Source organism: Vombatus ursinus, unplaced genomic scaffold (assembly GCF_900497805.2).
Source record: "Vombatus ursinus unplaced genomic scaffold, bare-nosed wombat genome assembly UNPS02010461.1, whole genome shotgun sequence".
NCBI lineage: Eukaryota > Metazoa > Chordata > Mammalia > Diprotodontia > Vombatidae > Vombatus > Vombatus ursinus.
The window spans coordinates 10,662,739-10,685,158 of NW_020950239.1; the positions used below are offsets into that span (position 1 = coordinate 10,662,739).

The following is a 22,420-nucleotide window of genomic DNA, read 5'->3' on the forward strand; positions in this document are numbered from 1 at the left end:
GATATTTTATGCTCTTTTTACAGATGAGGAAACTGAGGCAGGCAGAGGTCAATTGACTTGCTTAGGGTCCCTCAGCTAGTAAGTGTCTGAGTTTGGATTTAAATTCAGCTCATTCTCACTCCAGGTCCAGCACTGTATCTACTGCACCACCTCACTGACTCATTCTCTGCCTCTAGTCCATTACTTTCCTTCCAAGAAGTGGGAACCATTATTTATTGTCAATTTTCTGTAATCTGATTGGTCATTGCAGTTAGTCAACAAGCATTTACTAAGCACCTGCTGTGTGCTAAACACTGTACTAAACACTAGGGATACAAAGAAAGGCCAAAAAAAAAAAAAGTCCCTTCCCCCAAGGAGCTCACAGTCCTATAGGTAGTAAAACATGCAAGCAACTATGTACGAACAAGATATGGATAGGAGAAGATGGAGGTGATAAAGAAGAAAGGCACTAACATTAAGTAAAAGGCTTCTTGCAGAAAGTAGGATTCTAGCTGAGACTTGAAGGAAGCCAGGAGGCAGAGAAAAGGAAGGAGAAAATTCCAGGCATGGGGTTCAACCAGTGAAAATGCTCAAAGGTATATATTTTTTTAATTTCCTGTTTTTTATGAATATTGGTCTTTTCCCCTGTCTTTTGACATCTTTGGGATATATGATGTTTTGTTCTTTCCAGTTTCTTTGTTATAGTCATTGTGTATATTGTTTTCTTGGTTCTACCTACTTGACATTATACCCATTCATATAAATCTTCTCATGCTTCCCTGAAATTTTCATATTTATCATTTCTCGGACTGGATATCTGAAAGATTAATATTAATATTTGGGGTTTTTGCCTATTTTATACTGGTACATCTCTCTAAGAAGCCTCAGGATATAAGCAGCATAATTAAGTTAATTAAAAGATTTGCATCATTAAACATCAGATTACAATTTCAATTACTATCCTGCTGGAGAAGTCTAACTTTAAAAAGTAGGTTAGATATGGCAAGCCCTGAGGATCCATACCAGATGACGATACTATGATGGTTCAAAGATAAAGACTGTCCACAAAGCATAGTGTAAATTTTCAAACCCACCAGTAGGAACAGACAAGCTATCCTCACTTGATGAGAATCCACGGAAAGAGAGTATTAAATTGATTTAGGAGGTCTGCATCTAACACCTGATCTGTCAGATATCATACATGCAAACATGTGGTCCACCAATGGCATTTAAAAACAACAACAAAAGAACAAGCCCAGATTGCATATAGTTGGAGGCTTCTTTTGGTCTTTTTTCTTGCCTCTTTTGGTATTACTCATGTTTGGCATCTGATGATTTTTAAAGATTGTTGCTTATTTCTCTAATGTAGACCTACTCATTGAGGAAGGAGCCTACGTTTTATTGGAAGTTCCTAGTCAAGTGTGCAAATGTGAAGCTCTCTTTGTCTTCAGTCTCACTGAGATAATCAATTACCCTTAGGGAATTTGCACATTACAATCTATGGATTTACTGGAACCTTTCCCCTATCCAATCTTCGTATTAATTCCTATACAGCATTTTAGCAAAAAATAACTCCTCCTATAAATCACCACATATTATCTGCTCCTTAATCTTATTTTCCAGAAGTAATTATTCCCTACCTCTTTAGGGGAACCTTGCCACCTTTTTTACTTTTGGAGAACCACATTGATATACTCATAATTCATGTCTAATTATGCCACTGCATTAAACTCACAATCACTAGCATAGCCATAAAGGGTTGTTTTGTTTTGTTTTTTAACATAACTGCATTTTTAGCAGCATTGGATAGCAGACCTCTAAATCTATATTCATCATAGGAATGCAGTGGGTTGATTTTTATAGAAGAATTAGCTATAGGACATTGGGGGAAAAATTCAAAACAAAAATCTCTCCTAAACTAAAAACCAAAAAATATTAATAGGATTTTTAAAAATCAGACTATAAAACTAGTGAAAGGGAGTGTCTTACAGATTGTATATCAAAATTATGAAATTTCCCCAAATTCTTTCCAGAAAACAGTAAGAAAAGCTGAGAGCTAAATTTAACTGCAAATTCAAAAGCCTCAGAGGAAAAATGATATTAAAAAACATTTTCAGAGTGAAAATATTTCTCATGCCAGAGAAACATGCTTAAGAAGAAATAGGAAGAAAAATAATATTCAAAAATACTATTCAAAGTAGTCATTTTTTATAGTGTTCAAAATCCCAAAAGCAGTAAAAGAGACAAAATTGTTCATTCTGAAAGCATCTCGCACTTTGAATAAGGCTAGTTGCAATATGTTATGCTGGTAAGATGGCAAGTGATCGTGTCACTTTCTTTCTGCCCTGGAAATATGTAAAAATGCATTGATAGCTCCCTCTTTAGAATTGGAAACCCCAGCCAGAAATCTCACTTTGGCAAAGACAGCAATTTAGGATCTCTCTCTCTCTCTCTCTCTCTGTCTCATATCCTGGACCTTTCCCAGTTCTACCCTGCCTCCCTGCCTAAACACACCACATACACTTTTCCTTTCAATGATACATTTTTAAAGACCAAAAATTCCTTTCTCCATATTTGAAGAATAAGAATATTAGGAACTTATAAGAATGTTGTAAGTCAAAGCTTTAAATTTGCCAAGCCCACACAAATATTTTTCTATCCAAGCCTTCTTTCCCAATGAAAAATTGTGTATGTAATATATGTATAATATATAATATAGTATGTATATACTTACATACACATAAATTTTGAAGAGGAATGATGTCACCAAACCATTCCATTCTCTGCTCATAGGCCAAGGAGTTACCTTCTAAAACTTTACTAAGAGTTAGCCAGCCCTAATAGCTTATCCTCAAAATCCCCTCAAGTGCTGTCTTTGACCTAATAGGAAATGCCTCATCAGCTTCTTCCTGTAGAATCTATTGCTTATCTCTGACCTGGCTTTGCAAAGATGGTTGACTTCCTATGAGAGATTAGAGGAAACGGTGCCATTTCTCTGAGAGCCTTCTTAACCATTGAATGCTTTTCATTGTCTATGAGGTACATCCTTTGCCCAGCTCTTGTCTTCACATTTCACATTTGCTGCTCATGTGTTTGTATCTTACTCCAGGCAATTCAGTTATTCAGAGAGAAGCTATAAAGAGGTGTCATCCCTTACACATCACCCAGGGTCTCACAAAGTACCAAATGGGTCATCTGTTTTCATGGAATGTTCCAGGACCCTAGAACCTCCAGGGCCTACCAGCAGATCTCCAGCCTTCGGGCCACCACCAGCAGGAAGGCAAGGTCCTTTCGTAGACACAAAATCCTCACAGATGAACCCTTTTAAATCAGCTCAGGACTCTGGGACCAACTCTACCTACTCTTCCCAGACATACCCACGTGCTGAAAGAGATGTCTTGGTTGGGAAGCAGCCTTCTCCAAGGGACACTCCTGTAGCTGGCCTCAGAAGTAATGGTCACATCCTGGCACAGCCCCATAGTCCAAGAGACCTTGAGGACAACTGCCTTGAGAGTTCAGCTGAAAATGGGATGAAGAAAAACAAGGGCCCTCTACCTCAGAGGCCTCCCCCTCGAGTGAAATGGGCCCACTCGCTCATAGAGGACAACTCGTTGGAGCAGTCTTCATCTTCTGGGGCACCCAGTCAGAAGCACTATCCGAAACGTCAGAGTCTGCCCAGCCCAAGCACAACGTCCAACCCCCACAGTCCCCTCGGACTCTTCACTGGGCCTGGAAAGGCCTCCCTCAGAATATCTGAGTCAGCCTTTCGGGCCATCTCAGCCTCTCAGGAAGAAGGTGATGATGAGGTGTTTATGCAGGATTTGGGACCCGATTCCACTCCCAGTCCCACTTCTAAAGCTCTGTCCATTTTACCTCCACCACCACCCCCTTCACCTCCTCCAGTGGAGATGAAGGCACCGGGGGACAGCCTGGAAGAGTTTCCTCCTACCCCTCCCTTAATTACGTATGAAGTGTTGGAGACCCAGAGAAATGATACTTACGGAGAGACCTGTACCAGGTGAGAAGAATTCTGGCCATGCCTTGAGGACAGATGAGTTTTCCACACTGTGTGAGATTCTCCTCAGACTCTTAATTCATGTCAATGTTCCTTCTAACATCCATAGGATAGCCTAATTTGGAGGAGAATGTACTAAATTGGTAGAAGTCATTAGGGTTGTCCCACTGTTTGCCCGTGGAGTTTTTCCAAACAGTGACCCAACTCCATTGTTCCAGAGGGCTTGCTGATTGTAGAGAGAGACAATAGAGAGCAGAGAAAACCAGTCCATTTAATGATCTCTCTTTCCTTGGACAGGTGATCTAGTTGAAATAAGAACCAAGCCCAGTGTGAATCCATCAACAGTAGATTGACTTAACTGTCACTCACTAGTTTACCCATACTAAGGGTCCTGGAAATTCAGAGACAAGAATGCCACAACTACATTCTCATTGATAGAGTTTGGGGAAAGGTATTTAACTTCCTTTTGGTAGTTTGCAACTCTTTTACTGAGGAGGAAAATGAGTGGAGAGTTCCTAATCCCTAAGGAAATAAAGTCATCTGAGCAGTCAGCTTCTTACAGCTTCTTTACTTGTTTGGTGTATCATGGACCCTTTGGGCAATCTAACAACTCATTTTCAGAAAAATGTTTTATAAAAACAAGATTTTGTGTTTTAAATAAAACACACAAGATTACAAAGAAAACTGATTATGTTAAAATAGTTATCAAAATATTTAAAGTAACAAGTCCATGGTAAAGAAACCCTGTGCTTATTAGCTCAATAAAACAAAAAGCCCTGATCCTAGAAGCTTAGGGAACCTCAGAGTTGGTATAAAAAAAATTATTTTAAATAAATAAACTTACAGATCCTTGAGAAGTGATATCAAATTCAAATAGAAAAGAATTTCTACAAGCTACATGTTGACTTAGAAAACCACAAATTAACATTATCTATGTTGCTTTTTGTTTTTATATTTCCCAATTACATTTTAATCTGGTTGGAGCTACACTTGGAGGGTTAGGGAACTTATAACATCTCATTCTGTTTGAGGAGAGAGCCAATTGTGAAGTCTATGCTGAGAAAAAAATCGATTTCTCTGTCATTTCCCTGTACACCCATTTGGCCTACCTCTGCCCTCTAGGGAGCCCCTCTTTCCCTGTCCCTTCCTTTTTTTTTTTTTTTACTTTATTTTTCTTTTTTTTTTTTTTTGGTGAGGCAATTGGGGTTAAGTGACTTGCCCAGAGTCACACAGCTAATAAATGTTAAGTGTCTGAAGCCAGATTTGAACTCAGGTCCTCCTGACTCCAGGTCTGGTGCTCTATCCACTGTGCCACCTAGCTGGCCCCTCCCTGTCCCTTCTTGACTTTTCTCATAGCCGCTTGCCCTCAGCTCTTACCTCACCATTCATCCCTTCGCTTTCTCACAGTAATTCCATCAGATTGTCCAAGTTGACGACTGCAGATTCGCAAAGGAGCAGCCCAACCCCAGCTTCCAGACCCTGCCTTTCCATCAAGGCTGCAGGAGCTAAGCAGACAAGCTTATTATCCACTCCTGATGCCCAGAACCAGCCAACTGAAACTCTTGGGGAGCAGTGTAGCCCAGAACAGATGCTTCCCCTCCAGGCCCAAAGTCTCATCCCGAAGCCAGGCAACCTGACTCAGGAATTGGAACATGACAGCCCCAGCCCTGAGAAGACTCCAGAGGACATCAGAAGAGAGGCTCTAGCCAAGCAGATTATTCACCAAGACAAATCCCTAGCGGCTATTCTGGATCCAGATTCCAGAATGAAGACGACCATGGACCTGATGGAAGGTTTGTTTCCACAGGGCTCAAGCTTCCTGAAGGAAAGCAATACACGGAAGAAGACAATACAGAGAAATGCCAGTTTCCCAGCATCTGAAGGGAGTAGGTAAGGCCCCATGAGCATCAGATTTACATGTAGTTCACCTGTTGGCTTAGCAAGCAGGAAAGAAATAGTGTGGCCTGATGGATAAAGTAGTAGGCTTGGGGGTCAGGAAGACCTCTATCCAAACTGGGCCCCTTACTCTTGCTGGGTGACCTTGAGCAAATCATTTCACTTTTCTCAACTTTGGTTTCCTCTTCTGAAAAAATGGGAATTTCAGTAGTGCCTTTGAGAAGAGAGAGGGTAGCACAGTGAAAAGAATACTGAATTTGGAGTCAGGACTTGGGTTTTTTATCTATAAAATGAGGGTTGGGTGGGATGACTCGAAGGGTCACTTCTAGCTCAGCATATAGGACCCTATGATATTACAAATGAACTCCAGTTTCTTGAGACAGTTGGCACTTGCCTGGCCTAGACCCTAGAATCAGTCAAGGTGTGACTGGCCCAGACCTTAATAATCACAGATACCTTCCTTGCCCAAGTACAATAATGATGTTTTGTCCTTGGAAGCTTTTCTCTAAGTATTGTAAAATTCATTCATTCAACAAACATTTATCAGTTACAGCAGTAGAATAAAAGATAGTTCCTGCCATCCTGGAGCCTGAAGTCCAATTTAAAAAGAGAAGGGAAAGAAAAGGTGAAGGTGGGAAAGAGACAGACTTAGCTTCCTTAGATCTGCAGCCTTCGGGAACCAAAGGTCCGTTTCATAGGCCAGCTCCACCATGGCTACAGGGAGTTCACCCCTCTTCAATGCACAGTCAGTCAATAAAAATGTGTTAAGTGCCTTCTATGTGCCAGGCACTGTGCTAAGTGTGAGGGATACAGATACAAATAAAAACAAACGGTCCTGCCCTTAAGGAGCTTGCAATCGAATGGGGCAAGATAACACAAAAGAAAGATAAAGGGAGAAATAGGAAGGGAGGGCAGGAAGCTGGGTTGGAAGGCAAGAGAAAACCTCTACATGGTGGATAAGTCCAAAGCAGCGTAGCTGGTAGGAAATGGAGAGAAGATTGTGCTGAGCACCCCTTTCCTATAGAGGCTCAAGGCTCTATTCATAAGGGCAGAGATTACTGATGAGATGTCAGTATGGGGCAGATTCAGTCTTGCAGCATGATAAGTTTTCCCAAGGAAAGAAGGCATGATAGAAAGCTTCAGAAAGAAAGGGGTAGCAAATAGCTTAGATGAAAAATTTCAGTGTGTGAGTAAAAAAAGGGGAGGGAATAGAAAACCAGACCAGTGGTTTTCTCCAAAGAGTTGGGGGAAGGTCAAGTTGATCATGTAGGTGTCTTCTCAACCTGAAAATCTGGGAAGTTCTGAATGAGAGCAAACTGATACTGTCTGATGCGGAGCCCCACTTAATGCCTTTGCAACATTAGAGAGTGAACCACAGCACCTTATTGTACCCCATTGCCTGCTAGCATCCTGACACTGCTCTTCATTTTTTAGTCATTTGGTTTCTTTAACTTAGATCAATCAGCCCTCTAAGATAACGAGATGTTCTTTTGTCTGTTTTCTTTCATTACTGTTTTACTGCAGTAGCAATTTAAAGTGTTTTTTTCTTTTTCCCTTTTTTTTAATCTTTCAACGAAAATTATGTGACTTGACATGCTTGGTACTTGGCAGCAAGTAGTTTCACATATCTAGCAAACGTCTCAGATGAAATAAAAGCAGATAGTCTTCTATTCAAAAGGAGCTGGCTTATTAGAAATTTCCAATTCATTCTAAATAGCAAACAGAAATAATAGCATCTTGAAAGGAAAATAATCAGAATCTTTGAGTGAAAAGGAACCTCAGAAAGCCATCTGCCTTGACTGGAAATATGAATCACCTGGAAAAGAGCTGTGTCTTATTTCTAAGGTTATTTGGCTTTGTATGAGCTTATAAATGCTAGTTAGAACATGATCAGTCCTAGGTTTTGCCCTAATAATAGCCAGGGTATTACCTCTGTTCTGTGACCATAGACTGGACTGTTTCCCAGATGCATACTAGCTAGTTATAGCAGACCTACATGCCTCTGGTTAAAGGTGGGAAGGGAAAAGAAAGGGGAATAAGCATTTATTAATTTGTATAGATTGGTGGATGGATGGATGGATGGATGGATAGATGGATAGATATACACATATAAAGTAAATGCAAAGTAATTTTGGAGTACTACCAACTATTAGGGTGGGAAAGCAGTTGTTTGAACTGAGTCTGTATAACCTCCATTTTGTCATCCTATCCAGTAATTCAAAGAACTCAGTTAAAACAGAAAGACATTGTTTTGGGCAACCAAATAATTGTGATCCTTTATAAATTTACCCATTTTTAGGATTTCTGAAATAAATAGTCTGGCCTATACTGCAGTAATGATGACTAATTATCAATGTGAAGAATTTATCAGAAAGGACATTTTTATTTTCAAAGGAGTTTCCCAGTAAATTTTTCAATTTGATGAATTAGGAAGGACGTATTTTGATTTTACCAACCCAAGTGAAATTTTAATGCATTTTTGTTGTTTCAAGGACTTGAAGCTATGAAATTTGCAAAAGGCTGGCATGCGCCACCTACTGGTGGATGGAAACATTTTACTTTGTATGTTTCTGCATCAGCTTCTATAAACATCAAAAAATCAGAATTTACCATAGTCAGTTACATAAAATATCTGAAAAACTCGGTAAGTTAACTAGACTTGATAGGCACGGTTACATTTTCTCCTCTTTTCCAACAAGCTAGTTTGTGAAAAAAAAATTTGCTATTTTGTTGGTAACTTTATTAAACACCTACTATGTGCCATGGTACGTAATATCTATGTCAATTTGGCCTAGTACTGCCTAAATACAAGGGAATTAAGTAGAAGACCTTTCAAGGCCAAATTACGAAATAGGCCTTCAATAATACAAAAGCTAACGAGGTCATATTTATCCAAAAGTATCTAACTTAGGGGCAACTAGGTGGTATAGTTGATAGAGCATTGGAGTCAGGAAGATCTGAGTTCAAATCAGGCCTCAGACACTTACTAGCTGTGTGACCCTGGACAAGTCACTTAACCCCTATTTGCCTCTGTTCATCTGTAAAAGGGGGACTTACTAGAGATAGAAATGGCAAACTACTCCAATATCTTTGCCAGGAAAACCACATGGACAAGTCTATGGCACCACAAACAGTCAGACAAGATGGAACAACTGAACAGCCTAATTGATACAGGCATAATTGTTTGTTCCTTTCAGTAGGATCTTGCTTGTGGTCTAAAAGGTAGCTTGGTTAGAGAGTAATACAGATGGGACTAGAACACAGATTTCTCAATTCCTAGACCTGGTCATGAAGGCCCCCCCTCCCATTCCATTAAGCCAATAATTAATAAATCTTACATCCATCCCATGCAGGTTATTTTTTTGTAATCCACAACAAGAACTGAACATGTTGAAACATTCCCATATTTGTGGGGCACTTGGCTTAGCTAATAAAGTAAACTTAAGTATTGCTCAGTAACAACACAGTAGACGTCTGCCTACAGACAACTGTAGAAGGGCCGTGGGCTTAACCGTAATTGAGTTTCTTGAGCATCTGACTTCCCAAAAAGATTGAAACACTTTCTTATCAGTTGCTTCATATGTCCTCTCAACCGTTCTATAAAATAGAGAGGACTCATTATGTTTGTCGTTGTTACAGAAGCAGAAAATAAAGCAAAGAACTTGATTTTTTTCCTCCCATTGAAGGTTATTCCCTTGAGAGTATATTCCCTAAAATGGGATCAGAGAACTAAAGAATTAAATTTAAATGCTCATAGTTGGTATTAAATGTGCATATATAAAAAAACATAGATTAATAAAATACATAACAGAATATATGAAATATAAATAAATAAAATATTTAAAATAAATATCGATGTTGAATATGAATACCTTGCTAGCTTTTATTATATACTTCCAGATTGCTCTCCCCAAAGTTTCGACAATTCAGTGTCACTGATGAACTCTTATCTTTTTTTTTTCTTTGTTTTTTGGTGAGGCAATTGGGGTTAAGTGACTTGCCCAGGGTCACACAGCTAGTAAGTGTCAAATGTCTGGTCTGTGATGAACTGTATCTTAAGGAGAGGCTGTGCTGATCCCTAACACCAGCCATTTGGCAGCAGTCCTTAGAATGAGGCAATCTCCTGGGTTTGGAGACAGGAGACTTGGATTCTAGTTCTAGCTTTGCAACTGTGTGACCTTGGGCAAGTGACTTAATCTCTCTGGGCTTCATTTTATCAATCTGTCAAATATGAGGACTGAATTGAATGATTTCTGCAAACTCAGCCATGAAAAATTTTATGATTTTATGAATCTAAATGACTTATCCAGTGTCAAGTAGTAAGTGATGGACAGGCAAGATTTGTGACCCCCACCCAGCCTAACGTTCCATGCAAAGAGAAAAGGGAAATAGTGTGATGAAATGAGCCCTGGAACTACTCAAGAACCCTCGGTTCTAGTACCTCACTCACTGGCCAAGTGCCTTTGGGTAGGTCACTTAACCTTGTTTGTGTCAGCTCAAAAGTGAGGGTCCTGGATCTTAAGATAGTATCTTTGAACTTCCTTGAATCTCTGCTGCCTCAAATCTGCTTTGGATTTGCCAATTAGCAAATCTTCTTATACTCTCAAAATATAGAAATATAATAACATGACTATTATTCATTAGGTAATTAATTCTAGTTTGCCTGGAAAGGAGTTTGAACTAGAATAAAAATTCACCATTATGAAATGGCCAGCTTAGGGGAAAGGACATTACCTCTGATGTGTAGGTGTGACTATGTTTTTGTATTTATTCTTTGTGATCTAGGAGCACAGAGAAAGAAAGAGCGGGAATGTTGATCAACTGTCCTGCCTACTATAACATGTCTGCACCCAAGGCGGAGCTTCTGAACAAGCTCAAATCCATGCCGGTGGAGGGAAATGAGGATGATGACCAACTAGATGTCAATGAAAAGAAGGCAAGTTCAGGGCTGGGTATCCCATGCTTTGCACCCAAGAATGTGGCCTGTTAGTCAGCCAACAAGCATTTATTAAGGCACTATGCTAAACAATGGAGCTACAAAGAGAAACAAACAAAAAAACCAGTTCCTACTCTCAAAGAGTTTCCAATCTAATAGGGGAGACAACATCTTAACAAGATATATACCAGATAAATTGTAGATTACCTCAGAGAGAAGGCACTAAGATTAAGGAGAACTGGAGAAGGTTTGTTTGCAGAGGTGGGACTTTGGTTGAGGCTCGAAGGGAGTTAGGAGGCAGAGATGAGAAGGGAATGAAACATAAACAGTCCAGTGTTCCTGGATCACAAAAATATATGTAGTGGGGAGTAAGTTGTAAGAAGACTGGAAAGGTAGGAAGGGGCCAGGTTTTAGCCAAAAGAGAGATTTTTATATTTGATCCTGGAGGTAATAGGGAGCCACTGGAGTTTATTGAATGGGATAGGGTGGGAAAAGGGGAAGATGGGACATGGTCAGACCAGAAAATAGCTATGACAGCTGGGTGGAGGGTAAACTGGAGTGGGGGAGATGAGGCAGGGACACCAACGAGCACTTCTTAGTAATGAGAGGTTACTCCAGCACTGCAAAAGACCTTTGAATACTCCATGGAGTATTTCCTTTACCAGTCCAGATTCTCACTCCTCCACCTCAGGAGATGGTCTTTGTCTCCTAAATCAGCTATTACTTGGTGGATGACAAGCATCCCCAAACCTAGGCTGGTACTGTGGCCTGACACCAGTTCCATAGTCAGTCTGCCCAACTTCAATGTGACAAAGAATCAAAGGGGCTTCAGTCTAGATCTGGAAATGACCTCAAAGGTCAACTAGTCCAGCCCACCCATTGTAGAGATGAGAAAACTGAGGACTTAAGGCAGGATTTGAATCCATATCCTCTGGCTCTAGAACAAGAGTTCTTAACTCGGGGTCTTTGGGTATAAAAAAAATGCATTTAATATCTGCAATATAGTATCACTGATTTCCTTTGTAACTATGTGTTTTCTATTATGCATTTTAATCATTCTGAGAAGAGGTCCATTAGTTCACTAGACAAGGATACCCATACTATATGATGACACTTCTGGGTAACCATGTTGGCCATTTAAAGTAATAGGTCCCTTTCTAAGGGTAGCTGGGTGTCACAGTGTATTAAAAAAAAGACAGCTGGGGATTCAGGACTTGAAGTATTTACATTCTTAATGGATAGATGGTATCACTGGGAAGCTAGGTGGTGCAGTGGATAGAGTTCTGAGCCTCGAGTCAGGATGATTCACCTTCCTGTGTTCAAATCTGACCTCAGATACTTAGCTGTGTGACTCTTCGCAAGTCACTTAACCCTGTCTGTTGTCTGAGTTTCCTCATCTGAAAAATAAGCTGGTGAAGAAAATGGCAAACTACTCCAGTATCTTTGCCAAGAAAACCCCAAATGGGGTCATAAAGAGTCATGACTGAAATGATACAACATACATGTCCCTTTCTAAGGAAGAAGGTCCCCTCCTAGCAAATTAAATTCAATATATATAAGAAGATAATTGGCAGTTCCAAAAAAAGTGCAAGGTTCTCCTTAATTGAACGAAGTCAATATTTTTTTTTGTTTGGGGGGGGGGAGGTGTGTTTTAAGGCATGAGTACCTAGTTTGGAGGCTGGAAGACCTAGGTCCCAATCTTGCTTAGGTACTCACTAGCTGTGTGACCATGGGCAAGTTACTTAAATTCAGATCCTGTTTCCTTTTCTGTGCAAATAAGATGTGTACAACACTTTAAAAAGTTTAGAGCTATACATAAATGTCACTCGTTACCATGTGCAAGACAAAAATCTTGGTTGATTTTGTATCTTTAAGCCACCCCCCCAATAATTAGAACCAGGTTCTACGAGTTGCTAATTATCAGAAGGTACTTCTTTCTAGGAACACACAGCTGTCTAACTCTAGAAAATCCCCCTACCAGACCCTCATGAAGGTTCAGAACAACAACAACTGAAAATACTGGTCATGGGATTTGTCTTTATATGTAAATACCCACTCATCACGATCAAGTAGAAATGTTCAATAGGAAACATTTGTGTCATCATTCTCAAGGTCAGGGTGCTCACCTACACTCCCATTCCTAAGCTGGAAAGCTGCCAGAGGCCTTCTATGGGGAGAATTTCCAGGGAAGTGCCTTCTGTACATTCCCTGCCCCCCAGAGGCCACCTTCTGTCCTTGCATGGCTCAGACACCAACACTCCAAGAGAATCCTTTCCAAAGTTTTGGCTCTGTCTTGAGTGGAGGTTGTTGCTGATTTTTCCAGAGATGCTGATTTCTCTAATATGATTCTATCTCCTTAACACCTCCTCCCACTCCCATCCCCCCCCCCATACTTCTGGCCCTCTCAAGCTTATCTGCTCCTCTCTTAGACAGCTTAAGTTATCTCTATGGGCAGAAATGTCTCTAGGCTGGGCTCTCCCATCAAGAATGTGCTCTGCCTTTTTTCCCCTCCAGCAGGGTGCTGGCAGTGTCTCAGCTGATTCTGTGATTAGCATGACATAGTCTCCTGCTAAAGAGTGTTAATTTTACCCTTTTTCTAACACCTACCTCACCACACAACCCACTGCTCCAAGCATTCCTGGGGCAGGACTGCTTCCTGAGCAGCCTCCTTAAAGGTCTGTTGGGATGTTTTTGTCAGGATGTGCTTCCCATATTTGTTTATGGAAACATGGCATTTCCGAGCATGTGTTAGACTCATATGGTCTTTTTAAAAACAATTCTAGAACTGATAAATAGAAGTATGTATAGAGTAATTTTACGTATGTATAGACCTATTTGTGTCTAATGGTGGCCATTCTAGGGCAGGAGTGGTGGGGGAGAGAAAAAGAAATTTACGTATTAACTCTGTTGTATATTAAAAAGGAATAGCAAGTTGTACATAGCAGATTTCATGTGCAATCTTTTTTTATTATACTATGTTATGGAAATGCTTGTTTTATTCCATAAATTAAAAATAAAAATAATTTTTAAAAGATAAAAATAAAAACAATTCTATGTGGGGCCAGTAGAGCCAATGTACCAAATCTCTCCTCCACCCTCCGGCATTTCTCATTGGATATTCACTACCATGTTCTGGTCTCTTGTTTGTTTGTTTTTGCTAGGCAATAGGGTTAAGTGACTTGCCCAGGGTCACACAGCTAGTAAGTGTCAAGTATCTGAGGCCAGATTTGAACTCAGGTCCTTTCTGACTTCAGGGTTGGTGCTCTATGCACTGCGCCACCTAGCTGCCCCTGGTCTGAGTCTCCTGTAAACTGAACCTTCAGATCAACTTTGCAAGTTGGGTTGCCTGCTTTAAAATGCCAAGATGGCAATTTACCTGTTGTCGTTTTCCCCCTCCCCTAGTTTGATGTTTACTTGGAAAAACATGCCTTTCAATTAAGTTCCAATAGACTTGTATTAAGTTTCTCTCAGCAAGACATTATCCCAGAATATCAAAATAATAATAACAATAATAATAATAATAAGACACAAAGTCTCCCCTCAAAGCACTTACAACCTAATTCAAGGGGAAAGATGGATGCAAAAACTATGATAGAAGGCAAAGAGTGGTCAGTACAAAGGAGAGATCCAAAGTGGTATTAGAAATTTGAGAAGGAAGAAATCCCTTTTACCTGTGGGGGAAACACAGGTAGTTATATAATTGGCAACTGGATTGGTCCTTGAAGGAAGAGAAGGATTTTCAGAGGTGGAAAATGAGTGCAGAGGAAGAGGAGAATAGGTCATTCCAACTCTTTGTGACCCCATTTGGGGTTTTCTTGGGGAATCAAAGAATTTGATAACTAAATAAAATAAACCAATATCTTAAGTAAAATTCTAAAACTTGAGAAAAGGTTTACACAGAGGGATGGAGAGATTTGATGGAGGGGTAAAGGAGATCCTGTGGGAATAGGGCTTTGTTAAAGTAGATCAAACAAAATTCATTTATGGGGACAGAGGACTGCCTTTAAAGAGGAAGAGGGGGAAATTCCTAATTCTAGTTCAGTATACCTGGACTGTAAAATACTTAGAACAAGGAGGAGTCAGGTGTAAAATTGGAAAGGTAGGAGCAGGGCAAATTGTGAAGAGATTTGAATACTAAACAGGTCAGCCAATATTTGATCTTGAAGGTGATAAGGTGGTGATACAGATAGCAGTCAGCTAGGACAGTGCCTTTGATTTTAATAGTGACAGCTTGTTTCTATTTTTTCAAAGACATACACTCATATTATTACTCTCCCTAGAATAGGTAAGTAGCTATTTCAGTATTTTGGCTTTGTGATCTCAGCAATGTGAGTGACCTCTCCAAGGACTATGATCTATTTAGGCCTTCTTGTCCTGTGAATCCATGGCCCATGCCCTCTCATCAATCCTACACAAAACGTCTATCCAACATACTGGGGACCTCTTGCTAAATCTCTTGTCATACCCATGTAGGTAGACAGGTAGGTGTTGAGAAAGAATTCAACCATTTATACACCCAAATGTACTTTTAATAATAGGAGATAGTTTTACTATCTATCCCCTTCAAGAATACTAACCCAAGGGACAGCTAGGTGGCACAGTGGATAGAGCACCGGCCTCGAAGTCAGCAGGACCTGAGTTCAAATCCAGTCTCAGACCAAACACTTGACACTTACTAGCTGTATGACCCTGGGCAAGTCACTTAACCCCAATTGCCAAAAAAAAAAAAAAAAAGAATACTAACCCCAAGTTTATATTGGAGGACACAGTATCATCCCTTGAGGATACAATTTAGCCAGGGAAGAACACAAAATAAAGCAGTACATGAGGAATGTTGTATTGGGTGGTACCACTGGTAAATGTAGAGGAGAAAGTAGAGAATGTGTCGGGAAGAGGTAGGCAGGAAGAGGTGGGATGATGACCGAATGACCCGTAAAGCTCCCTGCCACCTCTCGGTCTAGTAGATGATATCCCTGCCACACGCATCCCTGCAAGGGCATGAAATAACTCACAAGATCTTCCATAGCTGTGGTCTTGCTGCACTCCCTGATGAAGTCTCTACTCAATGAGATGCAATTGCATCCATTTCCACAGATGCTGCCACATTTTTCATCCTCTTCCATCTTTTCTTTAATGATGGCCACTCATACCTACTTATCCTAATACATTTGGAATAGAAGGAGTATCAGCGGAAGTAGAAATGAAAGGAATGGGGAACTCACTTTTCTCAATCTTCCAAATATTCATTGGGCCACAAATAATAGGTTTAGGGCCAGAAATGACTTTATCAAAAAATGAATGTTGAAAATTTTCTTTACACGTAAGTAGAAAAAAAAAACCACGATTTTAAAAAAGAAGTGACTTTAGGGGTCATCCATTCCTATATCCTACCTCCTCTAGAACCATCCTATATACTGCCTTATTTTGTTCTGCAGTTGTTTTGTGTGCTAAATGAGAAATTGTTCAAGAAAAGGTACTGAGTCCCCTAAATCATGTTCCCCACAGCCCATACTCCCGGACTAGAGTTAACTCAAGGATACAAGTGAATGACTATGACCATTAAATTTAGAGCTGGAGAAAACCTTAGGGTGGCCAACTCAGCCATCTCATTTTATAGACCAGGAAGCAAGATCAAAGAGGCTAAAAGAAGTCTTCAGATGGCACAGTGGATAGAGCACTAGACATGAAGTCAGGAAGACTTGAGTTCCATTCCAGCCTCAGAATCTACTATCTGTGTGACCTTAGGCAAGTCATTTAACTCTATCTCATTTTCCTCATCTGTAAAATGGGGATACCCATAGCTTTTAACTCACAGGGTTGTTGTGAGGATAAAATCAGATATTTGTAAGAGCTTTGTAAACATATAAGGGTTACCAAATGCTAGCTATAGTTGCCCAGAAGAGCTGAGATTTGAATCCGGATCCAGCAATATCTTTCTCATTCACTATTCACAGCCTCTCTCTTGAACTGATCCTTGGCAGTACAGAATTTGGGTTGGCAGGGAGAGGGCATCCGAGTGTGGCACCAGCCTCCATTTTGCTCTGGATTTTAATGTTCCCTTGTGTTTACTCCATTACTGTTACAGGCAAAGCTCATGGGAAGCCTGAGGCTTAAACTGGAGTCGCTGAAGGAAGCAAAGGAAAGTTTGCTGATGGACATCAAGCTCAACAATGCCCTTGGGGAAGATGTGGAAGCTTTGATCAGCAAACTCTGCAAACCCAACGAATTTGACAAATACAAGATGTTCATAGGAGACCTGGATAAGGTTGTGAACCTCTTGCTTTCCCTCTCAGGACGATTGGCTCGAGTAGAAAATGTCCTCAGTGGCCTGGGTGAGGATGCTGATAGTGAAGAGCGGGTAGGTAACCTAACTCATCAATTAAGCATTTATGGGTTGTTGTTGTTTTCTTTTTTTTTTTTAAGGCAATTGGGGTTAAGTGACTTGCCCAGGATCACACAGCTAGTAAGTGTCAAGTGTTTGGTCTGAGGCCAGATTTGAACTCAAGTCCTCCTGACTTCAGAGCCAATACTCTATCCACTGTGCCACCTAGCTGCCCCCAATCAAGCATTTATGGAGCTGCTGCTGTGTATCTATCACCTATACAAAAGTCAGGTCAATATACATTTATTAAGCCTATGCTGGGGAAACAAAAAAAGGCAAAGGACAGTCCTTGGTCTCCAGGAGCTCGTAGACTGAGTTCTCTTAAGACCTGCTCCCTAACCGTCAAGTATATTGAAGAGACAGGGTATGTGCCTATAAAAAAGAAGGATCCAGATGTGTATCACATGTACGATAGAACTGCTGGACTAGGAAGTACTTGGAAAAGAAAGTGTTGAGGGTCTAAGTGCCCCTCCTCATTACCCCACCCCCTGCCTCAACCCAAAATGTATTAGCTTGTGGTATTGATCCTTAAAGAAAAGCATACTTTAAGGATGGAAAGTATCAGAGTATATGGCTTCCTTCTGGGAACCCGGATTGGCTGCATCTCAGTGAGTGGAAATATACCGTGGCAGCAAGAAAGAAGGGGGGATGGGACTGCAGAATCCGATTTCAGGGCCTTGTTGTATGCATTGCAGGAGAGCTGGGGCAGTTATATTGTACTCCAGAAAAGGACTAATTTGACCAAGAAACCCCAAATTTGACACCTTGGGAAGTCTCTTCCTGTTTTGGGGGTCTCCTAGCAGCTGTCCCCAACTCCACCATCATGCTCACTGTGCTCCACTGAAGCCAGAAACATTTGCCCTTGAATTCTCCCAATCCCCACAGCACCCAGGGGGAACCACGTGCCCTTTCTATCGTAGAATCATAGACCGTTAAAACCAGGAAGGCCATTGGAGATCATTTGTCCACTTTTCAGATGAGGAAACTGAGATCTGCAGAGGGGACGTGAACTATCCAAGATTACACAGCCATCTAATATTGACACTTGGACTAAAATTCAAAGTTTCGGTTAAAGACAAAAAAAGAAATGTACCTGGTAATTTTGTTGTATATTTAAAAGGAAGAGCAAGTTGTGTATAGCAGATTTACAGTTTTGTGTACAATCATCTTTTTTTATTAAATATTATTATGTTATGGAAATGCTTGTTTTATTCCATAAATTACAAATAATTTTTTTTAGTTAAAAAAACAGGCCATGGCACTTTTCTGAATATCCTTTCTGTCCTGGACAAGTGTCTTCTTCCTGTACTGGAGATTTTTTTTTGTTTGTTTTATTTTATTTATTTGTTTAATTTTATTTTTAATTTTTAAAAATCTGGAAAATTTCAGTATGTGCTGCCACATATTTTGAACTCGGCAGTTCAGGGCCAACTTAGACAGGAGTAGGGAGAAATTAGAAGCTGTCCAAGACCACCAAACATGATCCTTTTTATTTTGAGACTGGGTCTCCCTAAGTCACCCAGTCTAGAAATGCAGCAACCACTTACAGGCTCGATCCCACTACAAATTGGCTCCAAAATTTTGACTTGCTGCCCATTCTAACCTAGGTTTGTTTACCCCTCCTTGAGCAGTTCGGTGGCCCACTGCTCTCTAGGGCTCACCATACCGGTGCTAGCCTGAATGTGGCCATTCATGTGCCTTTATCCCTCAGAATTCCTGAGCTCAAGCAATCCACCAGCCTCCACCTCCCTGGTGTCAGGGACCACAGGGTGCACCTCTTTGTAAACTTTAGTATGAACGCCACTTATTATGATTGTCCGATGCCAAACAACACATGCCCAGCTGTAGGATGAATACATTAAGTATTTTCACGACCTCTCTTTTTCCCTCCTCCCCCAAATATTTCCATCATCTTTCCTTCAGCCAGCCATAAAAGAAGTCAACGTGGCAGATGGATGGGAGCGTAGTCTTTTCAAAATCCTTTGTTTCTTCCCAAAGGAAAAATTTCATTTGCAAAGAAAACCCAGAGGCTTAAATGCAAGCACCCGATCAATAACCTAGTTCAATTTCGCTATTTCATGAACACAGGGCAGACAGGGATGTTCTGAATCTCCAACACTCCTAAGAGAAATTCCTGAGAGCGGTGTTTTTCTCCTTTCCTTCCTTCCTTCCTTCCAATCTTTCTCCTCCTTCCACCCACTTGTTCAGCTGCTATAGATATATCTCAATTATGGGAGTGGTGCAAAGAAGCCATCTTGATCTGGCTTACAAAATGGCTGTCACAGTTTTAAAGAGGGGAATGAAATAGATGGTGGGTTTGGAGGGTCTCGCCTTTCAAGTTCATGGTCTAAGTGGCTGATACAGTTTTAGAATTGTTTTCTTGATCTGTTGTAAAATATTTCTGTTTTTCTTTTTCCCTAAGTATTAGATCATGTCTTTAGGGAAAAGGTCTGGGAGATTTGGGGCAGGGAGGCATTAATTAATCTTCAGGGAACCCCCATGTGAATGTGTATGTGCTTGAGTAGATCTTTGTAACCTTTGGATGGATTGGTTTCTATTTTAACTTTTGCAAATAATTTTTCTCCTAAATGTCAAAAATCTCTTTTTAACCCCCTGATTAAATTTAAATTAGAAATTAAATCCATCCCTTGGTATATCACACATTGGGCCAAATCCTATTAAAAGTTTTTATAAATCTGCTGGGATATAAATAAATCATACTGGGTTTTTTTTTTCCTAACTTAGGTTCATATAATGTCCTTTTCCTTTTGAAATATCTCTCTCTTTCTCTGTCTCTCTCCTTTCTCTTCTTTCTCTTCTGTCCTCTCTCCTCTCTCTCTCTCTCTTTCTCTCTCTCTCCTTTCTCTTTTCTCTCTCTCTCTTTCTCTCTATCTCTCTCTTTGGCATTTTTGGAAGAGGTAATAAAGAGAATTAGAAAGTACTTTAATTCCTGCATCCATAAAATGGGGATAATAACAGCATTTACCTCACAGGAGTATTATGAGGTTCAAATGTACATACACACACACACACACACACACATTCTCTCTCTCTCTCTCTCTCTCTCTCCCTCTCTCACTGCTTTGCAGACTTTAAAACACTGTATCAATGCTAGCTATTTTTCAATGCATGTTCTAATTATTTTTCAAAGTTCTGTTTTATCACCCTTCACACAATTAGCTTTTCTGTGTTCCTAGGACCAAGACAAAAAGAGAAAGGTTGGTGTTTAGCACAGATATACAGGACTTTTCCAGGAATAGAACTTGAGCATTCAAAAATGCCAGGCCCTTCCTCATCCTACTTGACTGAAGGGCGAGGTTCCCACAGGGTTTTCCTGCCACCTCCCTAATATCCCTAAAACAAATGCTAAATTTAGAAAAATTTGCCTGCTGTGATTTTGTAACAGGCTTGTTTGATACCTTGATTTAAAGAAAAAAAAAACTTTTTTTATCCATATCTTTTCTTTTTAGGCAGCTAGATCATACAGTAGATTGAGTATTAAATTTGGAGTCAGGAAGACCTGAGTTCAAATTTGACTTCAGACACTAGCTTTGTATCTCTGGAAAAGTCAACTCCATTTGTCTCAGTTTCCTCAATTGTAAAATGATAATGATAACCCAGAGTTGTTGTGAAGATCAAGTGAGATAATATTTGCAAAAGGTAATGAGCACAGCCCCTGGCACACAGTAGGCACTATATAAATGCTTATTCCCTTCCCTCTTCCCTTCCTTTACATTGTAGTTATTGTGGCTTTGGAGGGTAGGGCATTCTGGGAATATGGCGGCATAGGTTAGAAATTTCCAGGCTCTCCAGACTTCCTCCATGAAGTGACGGAGAAAATTGCCACAAAATGATCGTAGAGCAGGAAAAATAAAGGAGTAAAGCAGTTGTGCTCCTAGGACAACTTGAAAGGACCTCGGAAAAGACAGGGCCTCCAAGGGCTGAGGTTTAGCCTGAGTGGTTTTGGTTTCCTGGTTCCATTCACTCTGTATCAATTCATATAAGTTTTCCCAGGGTTCTTTGAATCCTTCACATTCATCTTGTGTTATGACAAATAATAAATGTAACACATTCATGGATCTTATCTAGATAAGTTAACTGATCATCCCAGAGTTTGTATTATTTTATCATTTGTTCCAATATCAAGGTATAGTCTGGGGGTCCCTGAGTTCCTTTCAGTGGTTGGTCTACAAAGTCAGCACTATTTTCATAATAATGCTAAGATTTTTAAATTTGTAACATAATATAGATATATATAATTCACAAAAACAAGTTATTTAGGGGCCTCAATAATTTTTTAAGGTTTCAAGAATCCCAAGATCAGAAGTTTGGGAACCACTACTCTGTGCTATGCAAAATAACCAAAAGTATTTAGATAATGTCTTTTTCATGGGGAGGAGAAGGGTGGGCAAGATGAAATTTTTAATTTTCGATCTCGATAGTGTGATAACAGAAATAATCTGTTCAAAAATTATTTAAAGTTTAGTTAGTAAACCAGAGAATTTGGTAAGAAGGCAGCATGGTTTAGTAAGCTATGTAATAGACAATAACCAGTCAGTGCCCCAAGGCTGGGCAGCTTCTAGAGAGAGCCTGCTGAAAGCTTCCACAAGAGGGAGCTTTATCACCCGATGTCCCCTATGTCAGTGAAGTCAGAAAAAATGAACTCTGACTCTGGGTTCTAATTCTGTTCTGTTATGTCTTTGCAAAGATGTCAGGCCCAGAAAACGAGAGGAAACATTTAGAAAATGCGAAACTGTCACTGTTAATGAGTATATTCTCCCCGGTGCAAGGTTCAGACATGGGAGAGGAGGGAATTCTGGATAATTCAGTCATGTTATCACACTTATTAATTAGCAAGACCTTCAGGTCTTCTCTTCTCCCCAAGAAAAGGCGCTGAAGGGAATGTCATAGCTTCAACTGACTTCAGATATCCCCCTCAGACTGAAGCTGGTGAATGCCTAAAAGGAGGCTTCCTAATGCATGAAGTTTATCATCACCATCATTAATTGTGATTTATTGTTAATTTATTTAAATTATTTTTATAGTATTATAACATTATATTATATGTATTATATGATACACTGTGGTGTGATTATTAATGTTTATTTATTCTTAATTGTGGTTTATTATGTTCCTTAGTATATTATTTATAATTTATAATTATTTGTAAATTAGTATACATTATTTATTGGTATAAGTTAACAAATAAATT

The 22,420-nt window shown here is 40.0% G+C and overlaps 1 protein-coding gene across 2 annotated transcripts in view; it reads left to right on the plus strand.

Annotated features, from left to right (window-relative positions):
* The window catches only part of SHROOM3 (shroom family member 3), a 38,152-nt gene that overhangs the window by 14,079 nt on the left and 1,653 nt on the right, over positions 1-22,420 (plus strand). For both annotated transcript variants that reach the window (XM_027854637.1, XM_027854636.1), the window contains exons 4-7: positions 3,089-3,997; positions 5,402-5,884; positions 10,676-10,826; positions 16,912-17,184. In XM_027854637.1, the coding sequence (XP_027710438.1) occupies positions 3,089-3,997; positions 5,402-5,884; positions 10,676-10,826; positions 16,912-17,184 (1,816 nt within the window). The remainder of the gene's footprint in view (positions 1-3,088; positions 3,998-5,401; positions 5,885-10,675; positions 10,827-16,911; positions 17,185-22,420) is intronic.